The 18,560-nt window shown below is 37.2% G+C and overlaps 1 protein-coding gene across 1 annotated transcript in view; it reads right to left on the bottom strand.

The window, feature by feature from the left end:
• Window positions 1-18,560, bottom strand: part of SREK1IP1 (SREK1 interacting protein 1) — a 50,801-nt gene that overhangs the window by 30,716 nt on the left and 1,525 nt on the right. The window contains exon 2 of the mRNA XM_043975447.1: window positions 11,474-11,521. Coding sequence (XP_043831382.1) covers window positions 11,474-11,521 — 48 coding nt within the window. The remainder of the gene's footprint in view (window positions 1-11,473; window positions 11,522-18,560) is intronic.

Genomic DNA, 18,560 nt, shown 5'->3' with positions numbered 1-18,560 from the left:
AGTATTGCTAAGCCACCTTCCTTCACATTTTTTTAAATCAATTCTCTTAATATTCTTGACCTTTTGTTCTTCCAGATGAATTTTTCTAGTTCTATAAAATAATTCTTTCATCGTTTGATTGGTAAGGCACTGAATAAGTAACCTAATTTGGGTGGAATTATCATTTTTATTATGTTGGCTCAACTTACTCATTAGCAATTAATATTTTTCCAATTATTTGGATCTGAATTTATTTGTGTGAAAAGTGTTTTAGAATCGTGTCCAGACAGTTTCTAGGTTTGCCTTGGCAGGTAGACTCCCAAGTATTTTAAAATATATGCAGTAATTTTAAATGAAATTTCTCTTTCTATCTTTCTTTGCAGGTTTATTTTATATCCTACAACTGTGCTCTAGTTATTATTTTAACTAGTTTTTTAGTTGATTTTCTAAGTATACCATCATGTCATCTGCAAAGATAGTTTTGTTTTCTCATTGCCTATTCCAATTCTTTTGATTTATTTTTGTCTTATTGCTATAGCTAACATTTCTAGTACAATATGCAATAATGGGCATCCTTGCTTCATCCCTGATCTTACTGGGAAGACTTCTAGTTTATACCCACTACAGATAATACTCACTGATAGTTTTAGATAGATAAAAAATGGTAAATTCCAAATTTTTCTCCCCCTTCTCCCCAAAACCAACCAATCTGATATAGGTTAGATATGTAAAATCATGTTAAACATATTTCCACATTAGTAATGTTGTGAAAGAAGAATCAAAGCAAAAGGGAAAAACCTCAAGAAAGAACAAAATTGAAAAAAATAAAGTGAGAATAGCATGCTTTAATCTGCATTCAGATTCCATAGTTCCTTTTTCTGGATGTGGAAAGCATATTAGGAGTCTTTTGGAAATGTCCTGGATTAGAAAGTTATTTATGTATTTTATTTCTTCTTCTGTTAATTTAGACAATTTATATTTTTGTAAACATTCATCTGATTCACTTAGATTGTCAGATGTGGTGGCATACAAGTGGGCAAAATATTTCCTACTAATTATTTTAATTTGCTCTTTTCACTCTTCATTTTTGATACTGGTAATTTGGTTTTCTTATTTTTTAAAAGTCAAATTAACTCATGCTTTATCTATTTTATTGTTCTGTGTTTTTATTTCATAAAACCAGCTCTTACTTTTATTTATTAGCTAAATCATTTTCTTACTTTCAGTTTTATTAATCTCTCCTTTGATTTTCAGGATTTCCAAATTGCTGTTTAATTGGAGATTTTTAATTTGGTTTTTTTTTCCTCAAGTTTTATTGTTATTTTTTTAGTTGCCCATCCAATTCTTTGATCTGCTATTTCATTAATGAATTTTTTTTTAACCTCTTTTTCTATTTGGCCAATTCTGCTTTTTAATGAGTTCTCTTCAGTGGATTTTTATGCCTCTTTTACCGTTTAGCCAATTCTCTTTTCTAAGATTCTATTTTCTTAAGTATTTTTTGTGCCCCCTTTACCAATCTGTTGACTCTCTTTTAATAATTTTTTTTGCATCCCTTTTAGTTCTTTTCCAATTTTCCCTCCACTTCTCTTATTTGATGTATAAAATCATTTTTGAGCTCTTTCAGGTATTTTTGGGGGACTTGTGACATTTTTCTTTGAGGCTTTACATGTCGTTGTTTTGACTTAGTTGTCTTCTTATGAGTTTCTGTCTTGCTCTTTTCATGATAGTAATTTTTTGTGGTTAGGTTATTTTATTTATTGCTTTATTATTCTTTTAGTCTTTTTCTTGACTTTTAACTTTATGTTAAACTTGGATTCTATTATCAAGGTGGAGGGGACACTGTCCCAGACTTCAGGGTTTTCATGCTGCTCTTTTCAGAGCTAGTTCTGGGGGCCTATAAGCTTTTGTGTCTTCCAAACTGGTATGATCTAAGGAGAAGTGTAGTCAGTGCTCTCCTGCCCTGTGTGCAACCACAAGCACTCTTCTCTGCCTTGGAACTGTGACCAAGGCCCCTGCTCCCCTGCATTTGTAAGTATGCTCACTCCTTATGGCCCTAGAAAAACTTAACTTGGGCACTTGCTTTCCTATGGCCATAAACATTGCTCCTCCTTTCTGTCTTATACCTGAGACCAGGGTCCCTTTTCCTTTATGTGAGTGACTAGAAATTAGCTTTGGACGTCCTAAATGGTTCTGCATGGAGGCCTCAGGAGCCCAAGGCCGGCACAGTGGGGAGGTGCACGGGAGGCCTGAGGGATGCCAGAGCTTCCTTCACCCAGCCCCCAGCTCCTGGAGCACGAGACACAGGGCTCTGAGGTGGCCCTAGGGCAGCTAGCCAATTAACTTGATGTGTGTGGGGCTTGACCCCGGGGGTTCCCAAGGAGAGAGGGTTTTTATATCTGGGGGTAGTTAGACAGTGAGAGAGGATGCTAGAAGAAGAGGGGCTTTCAGTTAGAAGGACTAAGTAAATGGTATGGGGAGAGTGAGGACGGGACAGAGATGCTACGGGTGTGTGGCGGGGCTTGCAGTTAGAGGACACTAGATAAAGGGCGACTTTCAGTGAGAGGAAATACAGAGGACGCTATAGAGACACTAGGAGGAATAAAGAGGGGGATACGTCTCTCTCGCCTGAGGGTATGCTGGCCACTGCCCCTGTGGCCTGCAGCCAAGCCTCCCTAGGACTGGGTTGCCTTCAGTACTCTCCACTTTACTGCCCTTGTGGCCTCTCTGTAGCGTCTTTGTCCTCTAACTGCAAGCTCCCTCTCTTCTAGCATCCCCCTAGCATCTCACTGTCTAATTACCCCATAAGAAATGATGGAAAGGATGGTTTCCCAAGAAACCTGGGAAGACCTGAATGAACTGATGAAAAGTTAAGTGAAAAGAACCAGAACAATTTATACAATAACACCACCATAAAAAGAAACTGAAAGCTGTTAAGAACTCAGATCAATTAAATGACCAATTATAATTCCAAAGGACTGATAATGAAACGTGCTACTGAGCTCCTAATGGAGGTAATGGGCTCAGGGTGCAGAATGAGACAGGAAGTTTTTAGGCATAGTCATGGAAAGAATTTTTTTTTTGGCTTGTCTATGCATATTTGTTGGAAGGTTTTCTTCTTTTTTTCTCTCTCTATGTGGGGTAAGAGAGGAAATAGATTTTAATTTTTTTTTCTCCCCTGGGACAATGAGGGTTAAGTGACTTGCCCAGGGTCACACAGCTAGTAACTGTCAAGTGTCTGAGGCCAGATTTGAACTCTGGTCCTCCTGAATGCTGGGCCAGTGCTTTATCTACTGTGCCACCTAGCTGCCCCAGAAAATATATTTTTGTTAATTAAAAAATAAAAATTTGAAAAGTCAATTTACTTCAGACAATGAAATACACTATAAAAACAATCCTATAATCACTACAACTACCTTCAATAAAGTACTGAATACTTAAAATGTAAATTGCTTAATGTGTACTGATTTTTATTTATTTTTATAGTTACAGATAGATAATTTTCCTTTGTGATCAATTCAAGGACATAAATTTCAGGTATGAAGGCAAAATAAATGGATTTACAGAGCTCTTTCTGCTACTACTACAAACAAACAAAAAAAGGTTATGTTCCAAAAATAGTGAGCTGACTGATTATGTTTTTCAAAATGCAGTCCATACTGAAAAACACTTGTTCACTGAAAAGAGCTTTATCAGTAACATCTGTGAAGATGTAAACCTAACAATAAGAAAGGTTCAGTATGCTATGTTCAGTATGCTATGTTGGTAGCTAGGCAGCAATAATAACAAAAGCTTCCTATCATCTGAAGATTAGTCTGAAAGAATAATGTGAAAAGAAGGGAACTTGAACATCAGAATCTATCTGTAGCATACTGCCCTTTTTATATGTAGACATTTTGCTTGTCAAAGGAGGAGAAAAAAATTTGTGTAAGGAAAACTGGCAAAATCAGCTTAAGAATAAACATGTCTTCTCAGCTAAACTGTTCAGGACAAAGATGGTTCTTAGGACCTGAAAAGAGAACACCACAAGAGCCATCTGAAAACAGATAATTGACTATTCCATAAGCTCATTTACATGCAACCATTTTCAGAATTTTGAATATTGTAACTGAGAAATTGCAAATAAATAACTTTTTGAGGACTATGAGAAGATTTGGGGGTGATACCTGACAGAAAGGTGGAATTTTTGAGTTTCATATTTTAAGTGAGAAGTGGGTCACTACATTATTTGAAGCATTAGAAGAGGAAAGGTAGGAGATTCAGATGAAAGAATCAGGAAAGCAAGCTGAGGAAATCAGGGAGAGCATCAGGAGGCAATTAAAAGGGAGCTGCTGATGAAAGACAGACTTGGAGCTATTAGGAGCTGAAAAACTGACAGGCAGGATCTGCACCTGTTGTGCTAGGACCTATGGGAAGAAGACACTACTTTGCTGAAAGTTGATTATTTGGCAAAAGGAAGGACTGCCTTCTAGTATTATTACAGTATGAAAGAGAGGATAACTCAGTGGTTTATCAGTGTTGCCCTTTAGAGGCCTCTCTGACATGCTAACAATAAACAAGGGGAAAGAGTCTTTGCATCTGTTTTGCTGTGGGAAGAAGAGTGGCTTTCCTGAGAGCTAACCAGATGAAAAAGAATTCCCTGCTGTTTGCAGAACTGTGGGAGAGAGGCCATATGGCTTTCCTGCTATCTACAGTCTGAGAGAAACTCATCAGAGACTCCCTTATGGGAACTGTCTGTCACTGAGAGAAGTTAACAATTTCTTACTTCCCTTCCAAGGGAGGCTGAATCCTAAAAGAGTCTAACATTGCTTCAGTGGTAAGAGAGAAATAGCTTCGTCCAGCAAGACAGCTGTGAGGACAAGAGGGAACAGACAGAACAGGAGAAATTATCCCTGGCAGGTGACATTCTCTAAAGAGGCCAAACACATCAAGGCCTAAGTTGCGCTGAGCACAAGTTTCCTTACTGGTGTGCCTCCCTGCTAGGTTTCTTTACATGTGTTTCCATTTTCTCTGCAAACAGTTTCAAGAGTATGATTCATGGTTATAGGTAGACTGTTATTTTGATTATTCTTGCTCTTGCCTTCAATTGAGTAACGGTTATGATTATTCCTGCTTTTGTTTTATATGTGTAACGATTGCAATGACGCCACCTGCTGGAGACTTACTGTAGAAAAGCTCCACCATGAAGTGAAGGTCTTTGAGGGCAAGACCAGGAGTCTTTTCTTTGGTGTCAGGAAGTGACGTTTGCTTGTGGGAGGAAGAAGCGGGGAGCCTGGGGCTCTGACTGGGGCTCTTTCCTGAGGACGCTGGTGTAGAAGGGAGCTAGAAATGTGCTCTCCCTTTAATAGATGGGAATCTAGTCCTTTCTCACTCTACCAAATTCTTATTCTCCTTAATAAATGTTTAAAAGTCTAACTCTTGCTAAAGCTTATAATTTATTGGCGACCACTTATTAGATATTTTAGATAGTTTAGCTAGAATTTTAGCCTTAACAATTGAGAAAATATCATGAATATTTTTGCTCTTGCCTTATTATTTTCATGTTTAATAGTCAGTGGAGTCATTATGACTGATTGATTTGTGTAAATGGGAAACACACTGGTGGGAGTTCAGGAGATAGAGTAGACAGTGGTAGCACACAACAGGGCTACCATCCCTATGAGCCACTCTCTTGAGAGAGCCTGAGTTGTAACAGCATGGACATGACTATAGCCGTTCCCACCTCCCAGTCTAAGAAAAACTCCCCAGGAAATGAGGCAGCCTAAAGATACAGAAAGGGGGTGGCATGCCTACAGTTTACATTGCCTGAATGGGTAGGCCATTACCACTTCTAGGTTACTTATCATTAACATTTTTTGACTAGGAAAATACCAAATTTTACTGATAAACCCATATAAAATATATTAGAAATGAACAAACCTGAGTTATTCACTTCAAAGATGATTTCTGAAAGAGGTCTAAATCACAACTAATTCTGAAAATTACTTGAAGGTAAAAATAATGGTCTTGACTACTCTGAAAATATTTTCATTGTCATATATGCTAAGCAATATCTATTAGACAGTAATAACTCATTTGTTTTAAGGTTCACAATGCACTTCCCTCACAATAGCACCATCAAATTACTAGCACAAATGTTATTCCCATTACTGATGAAGAAAATGAAGTTCCGATAGGTTAATTAGCTTGCTCAGAAACATGTAGGTAGTCTCAGGACTGGAAATAGATACTTAATTTTTTTTTAGTTTTTTCACTTTATTTTTCTTGCTTTTATTTTTTATGATATGGCTAATATGGAAATATGTTTTACATGATTTCACATGTATAATTAAGGTCACATTGCTTGCCTTCTCAGTAGGTGAGAGAGGGATGAGATAAAAAAAAAGTATCCTGTTCTACTTTTGGATAGTTATTAACTACTGGAAGTTTTTCCTGACGTCAGATTGAAATAGGCCTTTCTGTGGCATCCTCCTTGCTCCCAGTTCTGCTCTTTTAGGGCCAAACGGAACGAGTCCCATGCTTCTTCTAGGTCATGGTCCTCTATGTATTTGAAAACAGTTGTGTCCCCCCAGAAGCTTCTCTGCTCCAAGCTAAATATGTCCCATTTAGACAGAGGTTAAGTGATTTATTTAGGGTTACACTGCTAGTATCTGAGGTTAGATTTGAACCTAGTTATTCCTGCCTCCAAGGCAAGAAGCTCTTTTTCTACTCACCACCTAGCCATCTGCTTTCTAGTCGCTATAAAGCATCCCTCTTGCTCTGTCTCTGCCTATCTCTCTCTCTCTCTCTTTTTTTTGGTGAAGCAATTGGGGTTAAGTGACTTGCCCAAGCTCACATAGCTAGTAAGGGCCACATTTGAACTCAGGTCCTTCTGACTCCATGGCCAGTGCTCTATCCACTGCGCCACCTAGCTGCCCCTGCCTATCTCTCTTGAAGCCCAGGTGTAGGGTGAAGCCTAATATATTATAAAAATCAATTTTAGTGGTTTGTTGTTTTTTTTAATTTAGGGCCAAAGAAAGATCCCTAAGTGAAATGAACAGGTTCTTAGTAGATGTGGGGAATTAAAGCCTTGTTAAGAATTTCTAGAAGGATACAGATAGTGAGAAACCCAAATTGATATTGTCTCCACTTTTTAAACAGTATATTTTGTATCACTGCCAACATTTTGTATACTTACCAAGTCAGGTTTCTTTGTCCAGAAGCTTAGCTTTCTTCTCTGAGTTAATTAACTTTAGAAGCTCAATTTTTCTGCTAATTCTATTCTTTTGTCAAGGAAATCCGTCATCCTTGAAGGATGCAGGTAAATGCCAAGGAGTCTGCTCTGTTATCTTTGCAACACTGACTGTGCTTCAAGAAAGTTTGGTTATCACTGTGACATTAACTAGCCACACAGGTGAACACTACCAGTGAGCTTTCCATAGTGTCAAAATGGAAGAGGAACTGTTGCTAGCCCTACATTTCAAATTTCCAGCCAATCATATTGTTTCCCCATCTATGATGCTACAGGCTTTGTTACCAGTCATATTGTTTTCTCCATCTATAATGCTGCCTTTTGGTTCTTGGATGCTTCTCCTTTTGTCTGTAAAAATTATCTGTCTGCCTTCATTTGAGGTGTTTTTGCTTGCTGAGAGGCTAAAGATCCCTTTTATTTGTAAGTGCTGGCCTTATGAATAAATTGCACATGCTCAGAACTTTGTGCAATTCACTTTAATTTCTATTTTTCTTCTGGAGGAGAATTAAATTTATTTTCCAACTTTAAATGCCCTATGGGAAACCAAGATATAATTTTATATTAACTTTTTAAAAAATAATAAACATTTTTATTTAAAGTTTTGAGTTCTAAATTTTATCCCTCCAGTCCTCTCTCCCCTCCTGAGGTGGTAAGCAATTAGATACAGGTTATACATGTGCAATTATGTAAAACATTACTATACTGGTCATTTTGTATAAGAAAATTTGAATAAAAGAAAAAATGAAAGTGAAAAATAGCATTCTTCAATCTGTGTTCAATCATTATCAGTTCTTTCTTTGAAGGTGGATAGTATGCTTCATCATTAGACCTTTTGGATTATCGTGGATCACTGTAATGCTGAGAAGAGTTAAGTCACTCACAGTTCTTCATCAAACAATACTGCTGTCACTGTGCACGACATTCTCCTGGTTCTGCTCACTCCACTATCAGTTCATACAAGTCTTTCCAAGACTTTCTGAAATATCCTGTTTGTAATTTCTTATAGTACAATGATATTCCATCTCAATCATATACCACATCTTGTTTAGCCATTCCCCAATTGAAGGGCATTCCCTTAATTTCCAACTCTTAGCCACTACAAAAAGAGCTACTATAAATATTTTTGTACAAATATTTTTTTTCTCTTTTTTGGGGATGTCTTTGGGATAAAAACCTGGTGGTATTGCTGGATCAAAGGGTATGTACTGTTTTATAGCCCTTTGGGCATAGTTCCAAATTGCTTTCCAAAGTGGTTGGATCCATTCACAAATCCACCAACAGTGGATTAACTTTGCCTTAATTTCAATTGTGACAAGTCAGAAAATTGTTAGAGAAACTAGGAGAGCATCACTTACAAGACAGTATTAACCCCCCCAACACACACACACACACACACACACACACACACACACACGCCACTGACTTGTAGCTGAGAAAGCAGAGAGGTGTAGATCCCAACATGAAAACTGAACAGCTAAATCACCTTGGACAGCTCCCCTGGCTTCTCCAGGGCTTTTTTCTGCTCTCTAGTTACTTATTTCTAGATAGCACTTAAGGCTTACAAAGCACTTTGCTCACATGGTAGAGAGGTAGAGAGCATTAATATTAATAACCCACTTTCCAGATGTGGATGCTGAGGCTCAGAGTCAAAAGGTGACTTAACTGAGGTCACACAGGTAAGCTTCAGAGTCAGGACTCAAACCCAGGGCTCTAATTCCTAATTCAGCATAAGTTGCCTCCTGTTACCTTTTCACAGGTACTCCCTACCTCCTGTCTACCCCGTCCCCATCTTCCTTTCCTCCTTGCCCCATCCCCTATTCCCCAGCCCCACTTTGGTCAGAAGGTCCTAGTTAGGGGGTAGCATCTCAAGTTGAAAGCATCTCCAGACAACACTAATGAATGGTGTGTGCATGCACACTACTCACTTCTTGATCTACCTGGCTCAGCACTGACACAGGTTCTATGCATTCCCTTCAATCTATATTTTAATGCACCAAAACCAGAAAATTTATTTTAAAAAAGTATGGATAGGAGGCCTCTTACCAAATGCTACCTGCAATTTGCTTGGGTTGGTTGACCTTCTTTGCCCAGTTAAACCAAGTATTCTTTGGACTCTCAAATTAACTCATCTCTTGAAACTAAAGTTTATCCCAGCCAGTTTCTGTGGGTAACACCAGGATGATGTGTTGAGCTGAAATCTCAGTTTTGTGGTGTCTTCTTTCTCTCCCTCCCTGTGTCCCTTGCTTCCCTACTACTTTGAATTACCTGGCTTCTCTGGGGAGCATGGCTCATGCCTTGGTCTCATAAATCTTTGTGAAGAACTCAAGGGAGGGGGAGTCAGAACTGTGATCAAAAGGCTGATAATTCTTTCCTTTGTTAAAGGGGCTGAGCTGCTGCTGTAGGACTGATTCCTTCATGTAGTTTTCAAATGGAGAGTGGTCAGGTTTGGATGGGAAGAGAGACCAGTACCATTGCCGTCTATCCTTTGCCTCATGATTTATGTTGTTGTAACGTCCAACTGGGTTTGTGGTTCCAACAACATTTTGGTGGGATTTCAGGTCCATCCTCTTAGAATCCAAATGGACGCTGGTTGCTTAAATCATAACCTGGCATAGGTTTAGGGCTGTAGGAACTTGGGCCCAGGGTGGACATTTTATAGAGATTTGCTCACAACAACTCTGTGAGATGGACAGTACAGATATGATGACCACTTTGTGGGTAAGGAAACTGAGGCTCGAAGAGAAAGATTTCTATTTCATAGATAAGAAACTAGGGCTCAACTTTCATCCAGTGTGACACTGGCCCACCCTCAAATGTCCTCCAAGCTCTTTCTCATGGGGCTTTCTTTCCAATGCACAGGCTCATAGGGGCTCAGAACTATGACAACTGGTAAGTTGCCAAGCCTTGGCCACCATAGGCAAGAAAATGCCCACATCTGTCACTGAGAAGGCATGGGGATCCAGAGCACACATCGTTTCTGGTCTCCTTAAAATTTTTTTTAAAAACAGTTTTTGTTATCTTTTGTTTTTATATCACCTACATTTCCCAATGAATTCCTCCTCCCTCTCTGAGATAGCAATCCCTAAAAACAAATTTAAAAAAATTAAAAACCTAACATGTTGAAGCAGCCTGACATTATGTGAATTATTCTACAACAATAATACCTTAATTTTGTAAAGAAGGAGGTGAGTAACCACTTATTTCTCTTCTTTGGGGATAAAACTTGGTCATTAGCTCCCTAAAAGGGGGGGGGGGAGGGTTTTTGTCCTTATTTGTCTTTCCAGTGCTTACAGTACAGTGCTGTAGGTGCTTAATAACTTTTAGCTAATTTCACTCTTACTTATTTCATGAATCAGTTCATACAAGACTTTTCTTTTTCTCTGAAGTTATCATATTTATCATTTCTTACAGTATAGTAGTATTCAATTATATTAATGAACTATAACTTGTTTAGCCATTCCCTAATTGAATGGAATCCAAGATATCTGACTTCAAAATCACTGGTCTTCCTAATATACAACCATGTTTCTCAAATTGCCATTTTATTTTCTGAAAAATGAGTAAAAAAACTTTTTTGGTGACTTTTATGAATAAGTTAATGGTCTTAAAATCTAAATGAAACTTTTATGACAACCTATCTGTGATAAATAAATACATTAGTACGCAAGTTAGAAAATTAAATGTAATTTTGAAAACAAAGTTTTCAACTAAAGGGCTCTGCATGTGCCAGGTGTTTAATCAAAACTTGTTGAACGAAACAAGCAAATTAGCAATGATTTATAAACTACAGGAAGAAGAGAAATTATTCCTGGAAGGTGATTTAGAATATAGATAGAAGTACAAAACAAAAGGAATCGGATATCAGAAAATCAGTCAATGGCAATAAATAGCAGCCATTTAGTGCACTCCTGGGTTTCATTTGATCTGTTCTTACAGTAAAGCTAAGGGGTAAGAAAATGCATACAAAAAGTCCTTTTTTTGGAACACAGTTTCCATGAATTTACATTCTGTAACTAAGCACTAAAATCCTGCTTATTCAATTCTTTGACAGTCATAAGATTTCTCATTGATTCATAGCATTTTGGAATTTCTGAAAGTATGAAGAGGCAGAGCTGAAACAAGACTAAATAAGTGCTTTTGGGGCCTTCAGCATCCTTTCTGTCACATTCAGTACACTAAATAAAATAGAGCCGTGTCATAACAGTTCTAAAAGTAGTGTTACGAAATATTATCATATGGACGCTTATTACAGTATGTAGTACTTACGATAGCCACATTTTTTACACCCAGCTCTGATATTGTCCTTGTTGCCACCTGAAATAAAATCAGACATATTTTAGGAGACAGATACACATGTAAAGAACCCAAGAATGTCTAAAAATGAAACAAGTAAAAACAATGCTTTTATATCAGAAATATACATACATACATACATACATACACATAGATAAGCAATGTGGCATAGTGTATAGAATCAGGAAGAGCTAGGGTCAAGTCTTGCTTCAAACACTAACAGGTTGAATACTATGAGCAAGTCACTTACTCTTTCTAAGCTTTGAGCAACTCACTAAAATGTACTATTACATTATAGGCAAGTTGTGTTCTATGTGGTTACTGATGTTCTGACACATATCAATTACTATGGAATCCCTTTATTCCCCAGAAAAAAGGGAGAAATAAAGTAAAGAGAAATCTTCTAACCTAACTTAAAAATTAGGTGGCACAGTGGATAGAGTACCAGGCCTGGAATTAGGAAAACCTGAGTTCAAACCTGATCTCATACATTCACTAGGTGTGTCACACTGGGTAAGTCACTTAGCCCTGTTTGCCTCAGTTTCCTCATCTGTAAAATGAGCTGGAGAAAGCATATCTTTGCACTGCAGTATCTTTGCCAAGAAAATCCCAAATGGGGTCACAAAGTGTTGGACATGACTAACAACAACTAACTTATAAACACAAGCTAATGCTTATATTGTTTGGGAAATAAAATGTTTACCCACTTAGGATATTTCTGTTGACATATATTAATTATAATTATTACTATAATTTGATATATATTATGATCTCTACGAAATTAGAAGTTAAAATAGTCATATATATATATTTTTTTCTGTAACCACAATCATACAATATAAATAATGTGAGTTTTTGTCTAAAATAAAAAGACCATGCTTGAACTGGTTTTAAAATAAAATCTATAGGCTCTTTGCAATTTGAAAAATTGTATATTACATAACATTTTAAAAAAGCTCAGAATAAATCAGGGTCAATGGTAAATCTATTTCTATGTAAACTATTGATACTGAATAAAACTAGGGAAAAGTGCATTAATGCACAATTATAGCTACCCAGAACAGATTGTCAAAAATATAATGGACACAAAATAGTATTGGTTTGGCATATATTACTCTACTACCAATTGAAAAAATTCATGAGTAAGGACTGTAAGTCTTCTTACTTTTAGTAAGTACTGAATATAACTGTTTATGTGCTATAGGTGAATCTTTTCAATGAAAGGGGACACAGTCTACCACACAAAATATTTTAACTGAATTTCAGTTTCATTATCTTGTAGTCTTGACCTGGAATTACTGATAATTTTCAATTACTAGCACTTATAAAAGGCAGTATGGATATGGAACTGTTTTTTAAAAAAAGTATACAGATACATATGTACAAATATTTACCATGGGAATATATCTTTGTACTAGTATTTTTAAAATGTGACTCTTTCATAAAGCCATTCCAAAAATATGAAAGCAAGTAAATCTGGGAAAGTCTACTTTCCCCCTCAAACTTCTCATCTATTCAATTCCTCCTTAAAACTCTTATTTTGAGAACAGATATTTTAGATTGCTACAAAGTGAAGAAAGATGTCCATGTTAATATTTTCTGGAACAATAGATTTTGTGCTTAGTAATTAGCACAGTGATTTAAGCTCTTAGAGGGCAGTGTTTGTGTCATTTTTCACCTTTGTATTACCCAAAGAGCTGAATCACTTCAATCTTGACATTCTTGCTTTAAGTGAAATAAGAAAAAGGAAATTGCAACTAAATAAAAAGCTGGCTCACAGGTACTCCTAGCAGAAGCCAATGAAGGAATTGGTGGAGTGGATTTTATCATATAACAGTGGGCAACTAGAAACATTATTTTATAGGATATTTGATCACCATGTAATATTAGTTTATAGCACTGCAAAAAGAACACCATAAGAATAACAGCACTTGGGGGAGCTAGGTGGTACAGTGGATAGAGCACCGGCCCTGGAGTCAGGAGGACCTGAGTTCAAATCTGGCCTCAGACACTTAACACTTACTAGCTGTGTGACCCTGGGCAAGTCACTTAACCCCAATTGCCTCACCAAAAAAAAAAAAAATAAATAACTGCACTTTATGTACCATTAGGTACTAAGGATTAAGAAGTAGAGAAATTCTATGAAGAAGTTAAGACCCTCCCACTTAAATTAATTGATAGGTGGTGATTTCAATGCAAAGATATGAAAAGGTAATAAGGGGGAGAAATATATGGGAAAGCATGGTTCACGAAGAAGGCATGAGAGAAGTCAAAGATTTTTAGTTTACTCAGAAGTTTCGTGCCTTTATAACAAAAAAATACATTCTCTAAGAAGGATTGGTAGCTACTGTTCATGGTGAGCATTAAAAAACATCATCAAAAGCTAAATGCATTATATTTTAATAGATAACAAAAATTTTGATATCGATGTGAGTTATCCTTGAATTAGCTTTTATTGTATAGTCAGATCATGGATTAATCAGAGCTAAGATCAGAATTAATTAAAAATATTGGGACAGCTAGGAGGTGCAGTGGATAAAGCACTGGCCTTGGATTCAGGAGGACCCGAGTTCAAATACAGCTTCAGACACTTGATACTTACTAGCTGTGTGACCCTGGGCAAGTCACTTAACCCCAATTACCTCACACACAAAAAATATTAATGAGAAAAGACATGGTGCATAATTGAAACAACCCAATCCTGAACTATTTAAACAAGAAATAGACAATTTAAAATCGAAAACAGAATTTACTACAACAAAGAGACCAAAAGGGCTCAGAAAGTGCCTTCATTGGTAAACACTTGACTTACTTTCCAAAATGGAATGAGATGACTGGCCAAAGCCAAAATTGAGTTAGAATATAAGCTTGTTTGTAAAAATTTATAGAGGATGATGAAAGATTATGAGCAGTATTATCTCATAAACCAGAGGGAAGCAGAATAAGATGAATGGTTGATAATATCAACATTTTACTGGTATGGCAGTGAGACAATGTCATGTGGTCTGAGCAAGTGGGTATAAGCAGCCTGCAACATCTAGCCAATCATGAGCTTCGAAGAAGAAAAAGAAGAAAAGATATTATTAAGGTATTATATGGTATGAAGAAGAGATGATTTAGTCATGTTGCTAGGGTGAGGGATAACTAGATAAGCTATAATAGTCCAGCAGAATGTCAGGAGAAAGTAAGGAAGACCTCCTGTGAATGTAGGGGAGTACATAGATAAGAGCTGTATAGGATGGGAATATAAGGATGGGTTGCAATTGCTGGAATGAACTTCCAAATCGATGAAACTATAAATATATTTGAGCAGATGAGTACTATATTATGTTTAGTTTTAATTCATGAGGTCACCAAGAAATAAGGTTTTTAAGCAGGTGAGAGGAAAAAAAGAGTACTATGTGAGGGCCAAAATTTGATATACGGAGTGTTATTTGGGTGACTCACCTTAATATTGGGGTCCCGGACCCTTTTAGGTTCACCCTCCCCTCTGAACTGCCCTTTTTAGATATTTCTCCCAGGCCAATAAGAAAGGAGCCTTTAAGCTTTAATTCACAAAAGGATCAGATTTTATTACTTGGGAATTAAACAACAAAGGTGAAACTAATAAAAATCAAAGATAAGGAAATAGGAAAATAGAAATACAGATAAATATTCTTAACTCTAAGCTTAACCTATTTAACCCCAGACCGTTTCCAATTAAGCTAGTTCAAAGGAGTTTAGGGTTTTCTGCAATTAACTCACCAAATCCCGGACAGTTTACAGTTGCTTGGGCCACCCGGAAAGGCAGCCTCTGAGACAGAGCAAACACTCGCCACCACTGCAAGCGCCAAGACGGAGAGAGCGCTTTCTGGTGTCCCAGAAGAACCCTCTGCCTCCCTTCAGGGAGCGTTCAATCTTTCCTCCCCCAAAAGGGGAGGTCCTTCAAAAACTGCCTATGGAGAGTTCTCCTTCTGATCTCAGTAGCATAAGTAACCTCAGGGTGGGCCAGGTGTGACCCCTCCAAAATGAGTATGCTAAAAACTGCAACACTAATCTTACCACAAGTAATTTTTACCACAACTATTAACTCTTCCACAAATTCACCATTCCAACTTCTGCTTTCAAAAAAACCTTCCTCATCTGACTTTCAGAATGTTTACCATAAGTAGCTAGGTGGCCTCCTGGATTACAATGATGATAAGTTTTCTTTCAAGAGTCTGATTCAATGTCACCTCCTTTTTTGAAGCCTTTGCTGAATCCCTTCATATGTTAGTGGTCTCTTGCTCCTCAAATTACTTTATATTTGCTTATCTACATACATGTTACATATACCGGTAGAACATAAGACCCTTGAGGACAGAGACCTTTCTTTTTGTCTTGCACATAGTAGTCACTAAATCAATATTTGCTGAATTAAGGTTAGTGATTTTGCACAGAGCTGGCTCTACTATCTCAGTGCTACAAAAAGTAGCAAATTCTGCTTATATTCTTTTTTGCAGGTCACATGATGCCTTGTATCAACACAGAACACCGATGTATATTTTACAAGAGAATAACTTAAATTCTTTACTTGATATCATGCCACTGCCTACATCTAGTCAATATGATTTTTGAGTTGTATTACGTAGATCAGAAAACTGTGAGAGTTTGTTTCCCTTTTCAATGCCAGTCTAAAATGATAAAGCCAAAATTCAGTAACTTGACTGTTGAGTTCAATAAATCAGCATCTTTAAACTTGGATTTTGTAGCTACAAATCCAGTGCTTTTTCCACCATATCATAATGGATCCTAGGTCAGCCACTTACTGCCTGTGATTCAAACAAATTAAATAGTGTGTCTGTCCATGGTTACAAAGCAGAAATGGGAAAGTACACACTTGAAGTCAAGACTTTGGACTCCTAATTCAGTCTTCTTTCCACTATACCACATTGGTATACCAGATTGAGATGTATGACTGTAAATACTTAAGTAGATTTTTAATGCAGTAGTCTCATTACTTAGAATAACACCACTAATACCATAAAGGCTATCCTGAGTCAAACTAATAATGACTGTTCCATATCTGACTATTCCTCTGGCCTCAAATACTACAACTAAGCACATTATCTTTTTTTTTTTTTCTCCAGCTCTAACTTTTCTTCTGGGTGCCAGAAATCTTCAATTATCTACTGGAACCTCCACCTGATGTACAAAATCAAGCTTATCTTTCCCCCTAAACCAGCTGCCTCCTGACTTATTTCTACCAGTGGTACCATCATTTTACCCAGTCTTCCATGTCTGAAACCTTATTATTGTCTTTGACTCTCTTTCACACCTCATGTCCATTTGATTCCAATAATAATTACAAAACCATGAATAGCTGACATTTATATAGCACCGTTTCAGAAAATACTTTACATGCATCATCTTATTTGAGGTACATAACTAACCTTTTAAGGGAAGTCCTATATAGGTATTGTTATCCCCTTCCTTTTAGAGATATTGAAAATGAAGCTTAGAGGCTTACATGATATGTCCCTTGGTGACCCAGCAAGCAAATAGTGCACACCTGAAGATTTATAAATGCTTTTCAAACACAACAACCCTATAAAGTGAGACACACCAGTATTGTCACCATTTGAAAAAGATAAGAATAGTTAAGCTCATGGTGACTTGCCCATGGTCATACAGAGACTATGCTCTGTGCTGGACTTGAAGTACATTGCTCTTTTTCCTACACCATGCCATCAGACCCAGTGAATTTTATCTCTGCAGTATTTCTTCACAACTACCTCCTCCTTTTTCTTCTGTACTATCATCCCACTCTTGTAGAAAATAATGACTGTTCATGCATACTACCGTAATAGTCGTCTACTGTGCAATGAATCCTTCACTCCTCCGATGAATTCCTCAGGCAGAAATCTGGTCAAATCATTTCTCTTCTCAAAAATCTACAGTAGCTCCTTAATTTACTGGCTGAATAAAGTTATCTCTTGCCCTGCTTTCCAGGAGCCCCACAATCTGGCATTACTTTGACTCATCAACTTTGTCTAGTACTGCTCAAAGTGTCTATTCTGGGAAGGTACCTTTAGGTATCTTCTTCATTAGTCCCAAGGGAATCCACCGACGATTCTTTTGTTTACTGAATTCTTATCCATCATTTAAAACCCAAGTTAAATGCCAAATCTTTCATTTTAGTTTTTCATAATTCCTAAGCAAAGTCATAAACCTCTCCTCTGACAACTTAACATAGCATTTTGCATAAATTTCTAATGCATCATATATCATGTATTATTTTATATAGTTTGTGTGTGTGTGTGTGTGTGTGTGTGTGTATGGGTTATATCCTCTTGAATGACTAAGGACCAAAATTGCAGAATGATCCGTGACTTATCAAAACTCTACTTCCCCAAATCCCTTGACAACATAGATTTGGGGAGACAGTTTATGGGTTCATAGATTTAAAAATGAAAGATATCTCAGATGCCATCTACTCAATCTCTATTATTTTACAGGGGAACAACCTGAGGTCCATCTATGCTAAGTGAGGTGCCCAAGGTCACCCAGCTATTAAGAGGTAGAGTGAGAACTTAAGCAAGTCCCAACTCCATCTCTAAGCACCTGTACCATGAAATGGGTGAGAAATACATGCTTGTTGAATTGATTTCAGTGTACTCCCTACAACGACACTTTAAAGCAGGTAGGACAAGTATTCGCTCATGAAATAGGCTCAGAGTAGTTTTTAATCTTCATCCATGCCTCAATTAGGGCAGGGACTTTTCACTTGGGGTACAGAATATAGACAATAGATTTCGAGGAGTATGAACTTAGATGAAGGAAAAAAGACCTCTTCTTTTAAACTAACCTCTAAAATTGAGAGTTTCCTTCAATTATTTAAAGACATCATTTAGATGAGGGATCCATAGACTTCACCTGACTGCCAAAGGGATTCATGGCCCAAGGAAAAAAGGTTACGAACTCCTGATTTAAAGTTGGAAAGGGTTGGAAAGAGATTAAGTGCACTGTGTCTTGTTCTCAGGAGGTAGTATGTAGAAGATATTATCCAGATTAACTGAAAATTAGGTTTTTGGTCTCTAGA

This window comes from Dromiciops gliroides, chromosome 1, assembly GCF_019393635.1.
Source record: "Dromiciops gliroides isolate mDroGli1 chromosome 1, mDroGli1.pri, whole genome shotgun sequence".
Lineage (NCBI taxonomy): Eukaryota > Metazoa > Chordata > Mammalia > Microbiotheria > Microbiotheriidae > Dromiciops > Dromiciops gliroides.
Note: the sequence above shows the minus strand (reverse complement) of the source record. Positions and strands in the feature narration are given on the sequence as shown.